Source organism: Rattus norvegicus, chromosome 4 (assembly GCF_036323735.1).
Source record: "Rattus norvegicus strain BN/NHsdMcwi chromosome 4, GRCr8, whole genome shotgun sequence".
NCBI classification, from domain to species: Eukaryota; Metazoa; Chordata; class Mammalia; order Rodentia; family Muridae; genus Rattus; species Rattus norvegicus.
The window spans coordinates 83,257,324-83,272,032 of record NC_086022.1 but is presented as its reverse complement, the minus strand read 5'-3'; the positions used below and the strand labels follow the sequence as shown (position 1 = coordinate 83,272,032).

The 14,709-nt window shown below is 45.0% G+C and overlaps 1 protein-coding gene across 4 annotated transcripts in view; it reads left to right on the top strand.

Annotated features, from left to right (window-relative positions):
- The window catches only part of Jazf1 (JAZF zinc finger 1), a 303,737-nt gene that overhangs the window by 241,758 nt on the left and 47,270 nt on the right, over positions 1–14,709 (top strand). For all 4 annotated transcript variants that reach the window (XM_039108679.2, XM_063286691.1, NM_001400852.1 and 1 more), the window contains one exon: positions 14,441–14,637. In XM_039108679.2, coding sequence (XP_038964607.1) covers positions 14,445–14,637 — 193 coding nt within the window. In that variant the 5' untranslated portion in view covers positions 14,441–14,444. The remainder of the gene's footprint in view (positions 1–14,440; positions 14,638–14,709) is intronic.

Genomic DNA, 14,709 nt, shown 5'->3' with positions numbered 1-14,709 from the left:
GTGTGCCAAGTTATCCAGGAGCTTGTGTCACGCCATAGGAAGTCCTGGGGCTGGCTCATTCCTGCACTGAACCAGCAATGGGTCTTTAAAGGAGGTGGCATGCTTTTAAATTCTGGCTGCTATCCATTAAAGCTTTAATTAGCACTAATTAGGAATCTGGGGTAATCAGCTTGGCCTGAAATGGAGACCTGTGTGTGCTGGGAAGAAAGGCTTTGCTAAATAAACCAGCGGGATGAACAGTATTATGGGGTGCATGCCTTTCTGGGGAGCAGCTGAGGGTAGGGATTAGTGCCTGCCCTGGGCATGCAAATGAGGGCTGCTGGCTACAAACAGCAGAAGAGCTGGAGGCCCCACCACACAACACTTCATTAACAGTTAAGTACAGTGACATTTTTTAAAGTTTACATACCCTGCTCTTTTTCTTCCAAATAACCTATAAATTCCCTCATTTATGGAGCCTGTGTATGGGGTGAAGCATGTGGGTTAAGGTGGCTAGGGGATCTTGTGAAATACAAACTCATTTCAAAGGGTTACTAAATAGTGGCTTTGGGACATTCCTTTTTGCTCCTCAACTTATAGAACAGCAAAAGTACCACCGCACAACGCAGAGTAGCCTCCCGTCTGCACTGCAGCAGAGGCTCCACTCCTAAAAGAGCCCGGTCAGACTGTCCAGGTTAATGAGTGCTGGATATAGCACAGTGGCATGTACGCCTAGCCGTGCTCACACTTAGCAAGCGCTGCGATCTTTTAATCACTGTCCGCCCCTGCAGTTATGCTACAAAACATCTTACTAGATGTGAGAGGCTGTGTCAAAACTTTCTTCTCCCTTGGTTCATTTTCCCTTTTTGTTAGTAACCCCTTTGTAGTTTTAAAGTACTATTGATAACAAGGTAAAAAAAAATCTGTGACTGACCAATAATCATTATTAAAAATGGAGAGAAAGTCAGTGAAAAGGACAGCAAGTGTCCAGACTCATCAACTAGGTTTGTGCATTTAAAAAGTTATCTTTATTAAAATGCTTACACCGCCACAATTACCAACGTCCTTATACTCTCCACACCCGACACACATGGGTGGTCTAGTTTGCCAAGGATTTCTGCACTCAAAACGCCCCATCAGCAGCAAGAGGAAGAGCCGAGAACAGTCACAGTCCTTGGAACTTTTCTTAAGATTATTCATGTGTGTGCTTTCCTGAGTAACTGAGTAAACACAGCCATAAGGGGCAGCCTCCAGGAAAGCAGAACAGTGAGCAGAGTAGACTGGTGAAAGCTGAAAGATCCAATTGGCTTTTATTAGCAGTTCTGGGGTGGCATGGCAACCATTCTACACACAACAGTTGTTCTGGTGGTACAAGGAGTTGACTGTGGGCAGAATAGGGCTCCAAAGGGCAAAGAGGACTTAAAAGCATATTGGTGCAGTTACTTCCCTTCCAGAGTTAAGCAGAGGGACTCCCTCATCAAGGTTCAAGGAAAACCATTTTTAATTGGTTGGTAAGTCTCCTTTTTTTATGAAAAACTGACCGGGTAAAGGTTCAGTTGGATTAGTGTCACTGAGCAGGAATGACTGCACTCTGAGTTGTTCTGGTCTGCTAGAGCCTAATGCAGGAGCTCAGCCCAAACAAATGGCCTCCCATGAATATGATTTAATGCTCTTTAGAGCAATTAAACTGAACTCTTTCAATAAAAACGGGGAAAATCTCTTAGAAAAATATCAGCCCCCGAGGCGTGTGAAACCTGAAATCTGTAACTCTCAGATGCCCATGCGCGTACACTATATGATGGGATAACCCATTGTATGAAGTCTACTGCCCCCGGAACAGTTTCATGCCTAAGTGGATTAATCACTTTAAGAAAGCACCCCTTTGCATCTGGAGAGATGGTATAGAGGTTAAGAGAGCTTGCTGTACTTGTAGAGGACCTGAGTTCAATTCCTGCCACCCACATCTGGCAACTCATGGCATCCTATAACTACAGCTCCTGAGGATTCATCATCCACTGCTGGGCTTTGTGGATATGCACATATACAGCGTGCGCGCACACACACACACACACACACACACACACGTACACATCGATAACATTTTAAGAAAAAACATGCTCTTAGTTCCATAATACTTTTAAACAATTCACCAACTATAGCACTATGTAAGTCAACACATGTTCACAGAAGTAAATTCCATTGAGCAGTTGACCATGAGATGTCAGGGTTATATTGGACCTCTCTTTCCTGTTAGGGCAGTGGTTCTTATCTTTCTAATGCCACAACCCTTTGATACAATTCCTCATGTGATGACTTCAACCATACATAACTTTATTGCTACTTCAATGACTGTATGAAGTTGCTACAATAACTGTAATTTTGCTACTGTTATTAATCATAATATAAACATCTGATATACAAGATATCTGATATATGACCCCTGTGAAAGAGTTATTTGATGTCCTAAAGAGAACCACTGTGTTAGATGGAAGCCATACTCGATGAGTCCTGCAATGAGGGAGAGCTAAAAGGGGATTGCAGAAAAGAAATACAGTGGGAAGCTCTTGGCCAGGGCCACCATGAGCAGAAAGGACTTGAGTATCTGAGTTTCTTCTGAGAAAGGTTTGGGATATTCATGTGGTGGACACCTTGTAAAGAGAAGAAACGTTTAACGCACATGACACTTCTTACTCACAGCCCATAATACACCTAGGTCGGTGCTGCCGCTCCCTCTAGCAGATACAGACTGTGGCAGCAGCTTTTAGTGAAGCACAGTAAGACTCATGGCAGATTGGCCGCCATCTTGGTGGCTGCTGCTCTTAACCAGTTTGCTTGCTTCCATGTCTTTGTTCCAACCAGACCTCAGCCCCTATTTCAGTAGTACATTCCTGAGCAAATGCTATCTGTTCTAATGCTAATCTGTTGTCCTTGCTTACCTGCGTGACAACTCTGGTTTGGGGTACATTCATGTTTTCCCCTCAGCTGCTGAGTCAGCCCTCTTTAGTCTTAGGTAACGTATATGCCAGTTATCCTAGGCTGAGATCAGCAGAACTGTTAGCAGAAAGGAGACAGCTGTTTCAGCTCCATGTCATTGGCGTTGGTGGCTACCAAGGTGGAGAACTAGGGAAATTCAGAAAAGAAAACAGCACAGACAATGATGCCATCTGTGGTCTATCAGCCACATCTTGCAGGGCTCATGGTAACTGGCACCGACTGATCACACTACATAAACAAAATACCCAGAAAATCTTATACAGAGGACTCTGTCCTGTCTCACTGGTCTCCCCCTTTCCTTTCTCCACATGGCATTTCACTAGCCTCACCACTGAGCACCCACCTCGGGGGCTGGGAACTGAAGGTTGAGTGGGCCATCCTACCTGGTCAGCAGATAGGAGGCACTCACAAAGCCAGGAGGGTTCATATACCATGAGCACTTGTATAATGGAAAATAAAGAAAATGGAGCCTTCTAACTGCAAATTTAGTTACGTTGCCCTTCTCTGGACTATGTGGGAGTTGACCCACCAGATGCCTGTTACACTTAAAAGTACCTTCTTTTAATTCTGGGTGAAGGTCAGGGAGAACCAGTGTCTGTGGAAATGCTATCCCCAGAGACCCCAGATAGGGATTTGTAAGTGGGCCAAGTGCTTCCCCTGTGTTCCCCTGCCTTCTAAGGTCATAGCAACAGCTTCTGTGAGCTCTTGATCATGTCTGGTTTGTAATAAGGGACCCAAGTCCCGAAAGAGTAAATGGTTTTCCAAAGCTCAGAAAACTAAGCAAATCAAATTAGGACTATGCCTGCAAATGCTCAGTTTTCAGTGAGTAGGCAGTGTTGCGTGTAGACTGCATAGAACCTGCAGCCCAAAATCCAAGAGATCCTAGAGCCAATTTATTTTCCCCCGTTTTTTAATTTCTTCCAGCCAGGTGTTACTGGTACATGCCCTCAATCTGGCACTTGGGAGGCAGAGGCAGGAGCATCTCTGATCTAGAGGCCAGCCTGGTCTACAGAGAGAGTTACAGGACAGCCACAGATACACAAAGGAACCCTGTCTTGAAAGAACCAAAGAATAAAAATAAAATAGAACAGACTTCTTCCAGTTTATGGAGAGAATTATACCTCATCTCATTAGCAGTGTTATGCTAATTTAATTTGCTTTCAGAGAAGGCGAAACAGGAAAACTCATGAGCCATTTGTAGTTTATACCACAGAATCTCATAAACGGCAGCTCTTTGTTTTGTCCACTGGTTTTTACATGGATATGAAGTTGACAATGAAACCCATGTGTAGGACTGGCTCTTACTGCTCCCTGATCAGAGAAAGCTGGAGGGAGGGGAGGTGGCAGGGACTTTCCAGGTCTCCCAAGCCCAGGGCTGCTCCGGAACCTTACAGCTTTTTCATTCTGAACATCAAAATGAAAAGGACCATGGTTTAATTTACTTGGGGGCTAAAGAGTGATTGCTCCACGGATAGTGTTTGTTGACCTATGGCTTGTAAGAGTAGTGACTTTGACTGTGGTGAAGCTGACCATATACTCCACAGGGCTGAAGAAAATCCCCACAGTTGTTAAGAAAAGACAAAGATGTGGTAGCTGAGGGAGGACTCTTGCTCATGACACCTGTTGCCTAACTTTGATCCATGGATTTCATTTAAGTGATTAAATTCAGGGTAAGATACTACTGTTTAAAAAGCTTAGAGAAGGGTTGGGGATTTAGCTCAGTGGTAGAGCAGTAGAGCGCTTGCCTAGCAAGCGCAAGGCCCTGGGTTCAGTCCCCAGCTCCGAAAAAAAAAAAAAAAAAGCTTAGAGAAATAGGGAGCAGGGAGGGAGGGAGTAAGTGAGGGGATCATAGATCCTAAGTATTGTCCACAGAGCAGCCTCTGGTCTCTGAATGGTGCTACCAAGAAGGTCGTGCACACAAATCTGGAGCCTGTGTGTTCCGTGGGCAGCACATGGCCAGGGATCAGGGCCATCCTGCACCCTTCGTCTCCTTGGCTATGTGTTTGCCTTTCTCCCAGTTCCTGGAAGAAGCTGCTGCTCTGGGTCTGTGTGTGTTTGTCATCTGTCCTCTTGGCCGGCACATAACATTCAGTCCACTCAAATGCAAGCATTCACTTCGCTCAACCTGAAGCAGCTGAGAAGTCTTAAAGATTCCTTTTTTAGGTATTAATTATGTGTACGTGTATGTGTGTGGGTATATATGTGGGGGGGTTGGGGGGTTGTATGTGGGGGGGGTAGGCTGTGTGCTCATATGAGTTCAGGTGTTTGTCAAAGTAGCCTGGACACTGTGAGCTGCCCAGCGTGCGGTGCTGGGAGCTGAATACAGGTCTTCTGCAAGAGGAGTACATGCTCTTATTCCCTCAGCCGCTGAATGTTTAACAGTGATAGAAAGCTAGATTGGATATATTTAGTAGGCAAGTACTTATTATACTTTTTATCTACAAAATAATTATCAATAATATATGGTTATAAATTATGTTACAATGTATATATGATATAATTATTGAATAATCAAAAGAAATCTTATACCTTCTCTACTCAGAAAATTTTAGTACATTTTCCTATATTCTGTGTTATAATGTCTGAATAAAGAAGAACAAGAAGGGGGTTGGGGATTTAGCTCAGTGGATGAGCACTTGCCTAGCAAGCACAAGACCCTGGGTTCTGTCCTCAGCTCTGGGGGTGTGGGGGAGAACAACAATAAATGATTATGTAAAAAAAAAGAAAGAAGTTGGAAAGCTAGCTCAGTGGCATGAGGCTGGTGTGGACTGTGTAAGCACTGGCTTTGTTTCTTAGTACCACAGAGAGAGAAGAGCAGAAAGAGAGAATGGGTGTCCAGACAGAAAAGGCCTTCTGTCTTGTCTTTTCATCCTCCCTCCCTCCTCTCTTTCTTTTCTTCCTTTTTTCTTCTGTCTTACCAGCAGAATTGGCTGGACAATCTGACAGGACACAGGCATGCTTTCGGTGTCACTTATTTTGTGCCAATTGCCCTGGAGCCACTCAAGGATCTCCCAGGCCAGACAGAGCCTCTGTAAAGAAGAGTGCCTTTCCGTGAAGGAAGCCCGTTGGTCTTATTTTGGTCTGTGGTTGAAGCTGGTCCCTCCCAAAGGGTGCCCTCAGTGGATGTGAGTGCAGGATAACACATGCATGCACATGTGTACTCACTCACATGCAGGTTCATGTGCACACACACATGCGTGCACGTCACTCTGTAGGATGGCAAGTCTCTAGTGGATCAGCTTCTCTTGCTGCCACCTTCGGTTTGCTTTGTTGTTGTTGTTGTGTTGTTGTGTTGTTGTGTTGTTGTTGTGTTGTTGTTGTGTTGTTGTGTTGTTGTGTTGTTGTTAACATTTTAGTCGCAGCACACCTCTAAAATTTTTACCATTTTTAAAATTACCTACACAATTAACGCAGTGCCCGAAGAGTCTGGAAGAGGGTGTCAGATCCCTGGAGCAGGAGTCCGAGGCATTTGTGAGCAGCTTGAAGTGCACACACTCTGACTGCTGAGCCCCCTCCCCAGTCCTAATGACAGCATGCTAAAAGGCCCCTAGTTCTGTTGATGCCGCAGAGGTCTTGTAAAGCTTCCCAGTCTCCCTGAGAGCTTCAGGCCAAGCAAAGGAGGACTCTGGGATGAAAATAAGTAGGATGATTCAGAGCATTTCTAAATCTTCTGAGACTGGCTTTACTTAGGTGTTCAAGCTTTCTCTCTATTGAAATGACTTGCTAGGTTCCCAGGTCACACAAAAAAAAAAAAAACCAAACCACTCTGTTCATGAGGAGCTATGACAAATCGTGTGACCCACCTGCTGATCTCTTCAGGTCTGACTGGCCAGTCCTGTTAACCACTGTGCTAACTAACATGTGCAGACCCACTCCTGGCTCTACCAGCAAATGTGAATCAGGGCACCATCATCACGTGCAGTGGGTGGAACTCTCACATAGAGACCACTCATGTCCACGTGCTGAGGTGCGCCTGCTGTGCCCACGAGCTTCCCTGAACCTTTGGTGAGGGGCACTGTGCCACGTTGCTCTGCAGACTCCCTGGCTCTGTGGTGGCCTTGGCAGTCCCAAAGGCTTCCTAGGCTGCACAGAGTTGCTTTTTGTGGCAGTGCCCATGGGGCACTAAAGAGACAGAACAAGCCTAGACCTTGAAGAGAAACACAGCAGCCTCGATGCTTGGTCCTGAGGGGTTGGAGACGAGGGCATCGGAGCCTTGAGTGCCTTGCAAACCCCTTCAGTGGAAGAGGGAAGATTACAATCTGAAACTTCATTTCCATCTGCCGTCTGCAGGGAGCACCCCATGGCCCCTCCTGCTGGAAGTGCACCCCAACAGTGTGACTCATCTCCAGAACCAAGGAAGGGAAACTAAGAGGATGGTGTACTTATAGACAGCCCAGTGCATTGTTTCTAAGGGAGGACTGGGCCCTTTGTATTTCAGCCACCATCACTGCCTCCTCAGTGCTACCTGGGAGTGTAGCCTACAGGAGCAGCAGAACTCAGGGGGCTACTTGGTGACTAGCTCTGGCCAGATCGTTGGTAGAAATGTCAGTGATGAAAGACTTGTGAGCTTAGATTTCCAGTGCTGGTATTGTTTCCATCTATTGTGAACCAGGAACCTGACCCTTGTCAAGCACAAAGTATCAGTACTGTTGCAGTGGCTTCATGTGTGTTGACTCGTTCCTTATACTTCTTGGGTTGGCCCTGTTATCGTTCAGCATTTACAGATGGGAAAACTGAGGCACAGAGGGGTTAAGTAGATTGTCTAGGGTCACACAGCTAAACAGCATAGATCACAGAATTGAACATAGATAGTCTTCTTCCAAAGTCTGCCCCCTGACTGCTACACTAAGTATTCAAACCCCAGGCCATAGCCAGTCACTACATAAAGACATTTGTATAAGCTGAGCTTCGTGGCCCACACTGTAACCCAGCACACAGGAGATTGAGGCAGGATGACTGAGACTTCATGCTCAGCCTAGCTTACATAGTGAGACCATGCCAAAAAGATTGGGAAAGAAAAGGAATCCATGTAATGGCCATGAACATATTTATTAAATGAAATAACAAAGGTAAAAATTAGAATATCTTACATGTAATAAAGAATATTTTAGTGAACTTTCTGTTTCTAATATTTACATAAAAATGTGTTATCCAGGGCTGGAGACATGGCTTAGAGAATAAGAACCCTTGCTGCTCTTGCAAAGAACCCCCATTCTCTGCACCCACGCAGTGATTTGTAACTATAGTTCCCAAGAAACAATGTCTTCTGACCCCCGAGAGCACCTAGCATGCACATCACATTGCACATATACATACATGCAGGAAAAACATATAAAATAAAATGAATAATTCTAATTAACTTAAAATGTATTATATATGACTAGTAAGTTTCATAATTCATAATTTTCCAGATTTCACAAAGGTATTGTAGCACAAATATGAAATCTCCTATGTAATATGGTGTTCCTGGTGAGGTTGCAGTCTAGCCACTGCTTACACAGTGAAGCCAATGGACACGCCCACCCTCAGGATGAAGCAAGAGTGTGGCCTTCGGGCCACAGCCAAGCTCTGTCTTCAGTGCCTAACTTTACATTCCCAGTCTTTGAGCTTGGGTTCAGAACCCCAGGCTATGCGTCTGTCCAAGTGTGTAGCAGGATGGGCTACATTTGTGATCAGACTGAAGTGAGCTGTGCTAGTGCTAGTGGTGTTGCTTCCTGAGCCAGACTGAGGAGGCCCAAGCTACAGCCCTGAATTTCAGCAGCCGGGAGTCCCGGGGACTCCTCAAGGACTCATCTTGTACCAGGGCAGCCTCCTGACCGTGCACTGCTTGGACGTCCCCATCCTCTCATAAAACCCAGCTCCTTTCAGATTTTTCCAAAAACTCTAAAGTTTTAAGTGGTCACTTCCATCTAAGAGACCTCTAGTGCCACCGGAAGCCAAGTGACACCATCCCAGACCCCTGAAGAGCACAGGGTGAGTGTTTTGGTGAGTGCATGAGATGGCAGTGGTGTCTGCCCAGGCTTCAGAGAAGACTATAAATTTCCGAGTTTGTGGTTGCAGCTGGTATCCCTGGAGCAGCAGCTGACAGTCCCCCTGTGTTACATTCGTAGTCCATGTTTAACCTGCCAACCAGAATGAGCATTGTGGTCTACAGACTTAAAAGGTTTATAATACAGTCTTGAAAATTTACTTAAGACATATGTACTTCCCCTCACAATAACAAGTATTACTACAAATGACTGTGTTAAATTATGGTCACTTAGACATTTCTGATTTGTAGGAAAATTAAAATTAATCTTACAGCAGCTTCAGTTTCAAAATCAAAACATGGTTTTGCTAACCGCAGACTTCCAGGCTGTTAGTCAACAGTAGATGAAGTCCCCAGTGACTACTATTTCTTTTAAAAACATTTAATTTCTCTATGTGTAAAAAATATATATATTAGAAAGAAAAACCCTAAAAAATCCACTGTACTTGGATCTGGGTAATATTTCTCTTGGGAAAACAAGTTATAAAAGAAACTTCAAAGTGTCTGGTAATTTGGGGCACATGCATCATAATTCTGTTATTCTTTAAACTGTGTGAGGAAACTCATTTACTCATTTGTCTGTATCCCATAATTTAAAAGTCATTTTAAAATGTTACAAACTCTTAGTTAATGTGCTGAAATATATTCCTTTTTATAACGTTACAAAGAAAAGGAAGCCTCATCCCTTCCTAGTTCCTTCAGTGAGGAGGCAAGGAGCCTGATTTGAGTGCTTTTTTCCATATTAAAAATAAAACTAAATAAATCTTTAAAAAGAGGGGGGGGTTGAAGAGATGGCTCAGTGGTTTAGAGCACTGACTGCTCTTCCAGAGGTCCTGAGTTCAATTCCCAGCCACCACACGGTGGCTCACAACCATCTGTAATGGGATCTGATGCCCTCTTCTGGTGTGTCTGAAGACAGCTACAGTGTATTCACATACATAAAATAAATAAATCTTTTTTTTAAAAAGTGTTAAAAAAATAAAACTACAAGGTCTATTGACTAATACTTAGTAGCTAACTCTTGATGAGGAAAAATGTCCTGAGTGGTAACATTTGCACATCTTTTTTTTTTCAAAGATTTTATTTATTCATTTTATATATGATGAGTACACTGTCACTGTCTTCATACACACCAGAAGAGGGCATTGGATTTCGTTACAGATGGTTGTGAGCCACCGTGTGGTGGCTGGGAATTGAACTCAGGACCTCTGGAAGAGCAGTCAACCGCTGAGCCATCTCTCCAGCCCACATTTGCCCATCTTTATGGTGTAAATAGACCCAGTTTCTCAGTCCCAGCTCCCACTATAAAACTACTGAACAGATGCCATGGTATCTTTCTACCCAATAGACACAGCATGAATGGCAGTAACCTTGAGGTCATAGGTCATAGAACAATGTACTAGGATAATTAAGAACCAATGACCCTTTGTCTTTAATACACTTTATTTAATAAGTTTACATAATCTAATATTTAACAGTAGTTGCATTTAATAAGCCATTTATAAAGTTCCTGAAATGACGTGACTTGCCCTCACAAACCAGTATCATCGGCTCCAGTACCTGGCTGCAGCTGGATCCACTGCAAGATTGAGGGAAGCGGAGAGAAGATGTGGCCAATGTTCTCCAGAATAGGCCCACTCAGGACAGAAGGGCAGGGCCTCCAGGAGCTGGTCAGCACCACTGCAGCAATTGGCTGAGACCTGAAGGACACACCTCCTGACTACCCTACCGAGTGTCATCCCACTCACACCTGCCAGCTGCAGAGGAGGCCTCTCGAGCATCCCCAGACCCAGACCAGCTGAGAACTGTGGGCACAGCTTTAAAGCACATGCCAGCACATAGTTTTCTGTAGGGCCACTGATTCAGTCTCAAGACTTGGCTGGCTTTTGTGCCAGCTCAGCCACTCACCATCCCAGTGGCCTGGAACAGGCACCCTACTCCTGCATTAGTAACTGAGGAGCAAATGTGCAGGACCAGAGATGTGACTTGACCAGGTTTTCTTCCAGCTCTGAGTTCCTCCTGTCTCCTGTGATTACTGAGGGCCTCACAGGTAGTGTCAGCACACTGAGGAAAGCATCTCAGACCAGAGGAATGTGACCTCTGGCTTCTCTCAGCTACAGAATGGGAGTGTTTCCAGCCAAATAGTGGCGAGAGCCTGTCTGTGGGACGCCAGGGTGTGCTTTAGGAGCCTCATCACTAAGCCTTCAGTTCTTGACTGAAACCACCCTGCTTTATTCTCCCCTTCTCTTCTAAGTGACACCCCTAGGGGTTCCTCATTTCAGGGAACATGCCCACCGTTTGACTGACAAGCATGTTGATGGGATATGACTTAAAGCCTCAGAGTTTAGTAAGTCTCAAGTCTTCATACAGAGAGACAAGAAAGGATGGTCAGTTTGAGGCCAGCCCAAGCTCTACAGCAAGACACACAAGTACCATCAAAGTCAGTGAAGGGAAGCAGGAAGGACAGGGATTGGGGTGATGCTTGGTGGGTGTGTTTCATGATTAGTGCTTTGTCATGAGCGCCATGTTCTCAACACCTAGAAAGTACTTAGAAAAAGCAAGCCATACTCAACAGTGATGGCACATGCCTTTAATCCCAGCACTTGAAAGACAGAGGCAGGCAGATCTCTGTGAGCACAAAGGCACCTTGGTCTTCAGAGTGAGTTCTGGGACAGCCAAAGGAACATGAAGAAACCTGTCTTAAACCGTACTATATACCCCAAAAGCAAGCCCCAGATAAAGTGTCAGGAGCAGCCAGACCACCCCACGTGGGTGATCGTGGTTGGGAAAGAGGTTGCTGGCGGCTGCAGTTGCTTCATAGCCGAGCTAAGAAGGGCTACTTTTAAAGGAGCCCTGACTTACCGACACCTTTGCTATTTTTATTTGTGAGGTATTTGTGAGGTATTGATGCATTTTAAACCAACGAGAAACTGAGGAGAAGACGTTCTTGTATTTTGGCCAGTTTCTACCTGACACCAAATATACCCTCTCAAGGTCCGTTCCCATCAGCTACTCCATGGGTGAGATTTCTACTCACTCAAGTTCTTCTAGAACCAACTCAAAGGATGTGTCATTGAGCGAGGCTGACCAACACTAAGACACACCACACCGTGGTTCTTTGTAGAATAGCAGCTTCTGAGTCACTTGCTATATCCCAAGCGGGTCGCCACATTCAGTCCTCAAACAGACCTCTCAGTAGGCTCCAGTCCACTGTCCAGTATGAATCTGCTGCAGATCAGACAGCAGGAATAAGAGCTGCCCTGCCACGGGAGGCCCCACCCACAGTCAGAGCTCTTGTAACAGCCTAGACATGGTACCTGCTGTCTTACCCTGCTGGATGCCCATTTACAAAGCCCTATTCAGAATAGCAGGCTGCTATGAGTACATGCAGATGGTGATATAAGACAAGGCTTCAGCTATCACTTAAGAACGCTGACATGTCAGCTTAGCAGGTTTCTAGTTAAACAAGGGTCAGGTTCTCCAGTAGAGTGACTAGCAGTCATTCCATGTTGAGCATCCCTAACTCCAAATGTTCCAAAATCTCTAAACGTCAAACCTTCCTATTAGTGATGCTCAACTGATAGTGTTTATGCAAATATTCTAAAATGTAAAACTCTTTTTTAAACCTTCAGACCTCAAACACACCAGATAAGAGCTCTCAAGCTTCCTTCTCCTTCTGCACAGAGCCAGGCAAAGGTTTGGAAGGCTTATATTACTTTGCCTCAGTTCACATAGTAAGTAACCCAGCAGGGTTTAGCCCTGGCCCTTATGACTCCGAATACCACATTCTTAGCTAAAGTACAAGTTACACACTTTTTCTGCCCCATGAAATACTTATGTTTGTCTTACTATGTGAATTACCCTGCACAGTACAGTTGGTCTTCCTGGAAGAAGCTGTGTGGTTATATTATGGTTTGTCCACTCCCTGGTGCAGAGCACACCCCAGTTTGAAACACAGCACTGGGCTAGTTAGTGGTTCTACTTGAAATAATAAAATGAAACCACAGTTCATTGCCTTTTTCCCCCCGAGAATCTATATTTTGAGTAGAGGTTTTAAGGAAGCCAGGAAAGCAGTTGAAGAAGCAGAGAATCGGTTTCACTTGAGAATTATCCAGTTCAGGCTCCTGGGTGTGAACAGTCCTCACTGCACACGGCTCCTTCTCAGCCACTGTCAAGTGAAGGGATCCCAGTCTTACAGCGCTGAACCTAAGAACTGGGTCAAAGTGTGTGGCTTTGTTCTGTACAGCTCAGTATAGAAAAGTCCATTTGTATACCTGGATCTTGTTGCCTGAATCATAAAAGGAGTGGGCCATCTTTGTTCCAAATATAAAAGTAGGAATTTAAAGGCACTGGAAGGGTATTGCTTTTGTTTCATTGTGTATGTGATTGACTCTAAGAACCATCTGTTAACTTCCAAATTTTCATAGCACAGTGAAGAGAAACACAGGAATTTTGTAAGCAGCATGTTAAGTAGATGTGGTGAGATGCCACGATGAAGACCATATAGTTACTTTACAGTGACTATTGAACCGGTCAGACTGCAGCTGATGGGGGAGGCTTGAGAGACACACTGGGTAGACATCTGTTATCAGCTGAATGCTTTCATATTCTGTCATCACCATGCTCATCGTGATAACATCCAGAAATGCATCTGACAAAGTCTACCTGCCAACAGTATAGAAAGTGTTTGGTTCTAGGTAAAGACCACCATTTCCAGACTGTTGCAAGGACTATGAAATGTTAGAATATACAAGAATACAAGAATAAACATTGGGGGGAAAACCTCTAATGTCCAGACGAGCCATGCAGGGCATTAAGGAAAAATCAGAAGTTAAGCAGGCCTGTGAGCAAGGGGAGTTGACTTTCCACCTCACCCTGTTCTCAGGCCTCCTCTTGACTCTGCTTGGGCTGGTAAGCACAGGCATTCTTTGGCTGTCATGTCCACAGACAGCCTAGCAGGGCTTGGCAGTGTGCTAAGACCTCAACAACCAGAAGACATTTCACTGTGAGAGTCAGAGAAAAAATTCAAAGGGAACAGATAGGCAAGACCATAGCTATCGAGCGTCAGTCAGTGGTTTGAGCATTAAGAACTACCATCGTTTATCAGAAGGGAGCTCCCAACTTGGAAATGGCTAGAGATTTAAGGAAAGGCAGGTTTCCTCCAGGTGGGAAGAGAGAGAGAACCTCCAAAGAGAAAAGCTCTTGAAACAGAAAGCCTCAGATGGTTACAGATCCATACCAAGGTTTCCTGGCAAAGATATGGGCCCAATTTGGAGGACACTGAAAAGCAGTGAGCTAGAAGGTCACCCCATTACATAGGAAAGGTCAAGCTTTCATGAGACTTTATGACCTGCTATCAGGTTTTTCCCCAGGGGAGAGCACCTATCGAACTCCACTGTCATGTGTCGTCTTCCTGATCGCCTGCAACTCTCATTTCAGATTCATGACAGATGCTGCACGCCGAGAACAGGAATCCCTGAAGAAGAAGATTCAGCCGAAGCTTTCACTAACCCTGTCCAGCTCCGTGTCTCGAGGGAATGTGTCCACTCCACCACGCCATAGCAGTGGAAGCCTTACTCCCCCTGTGACCCCACCCATCACCCCCTCCTCTTCATTCCGCAGCAGTACTCCAACAGGTAAGCCCCAGAGCCTGGGACTCAGACCCACGACTTGGATCCTCTATTCACCCTTACACTGTGTCCATTCAT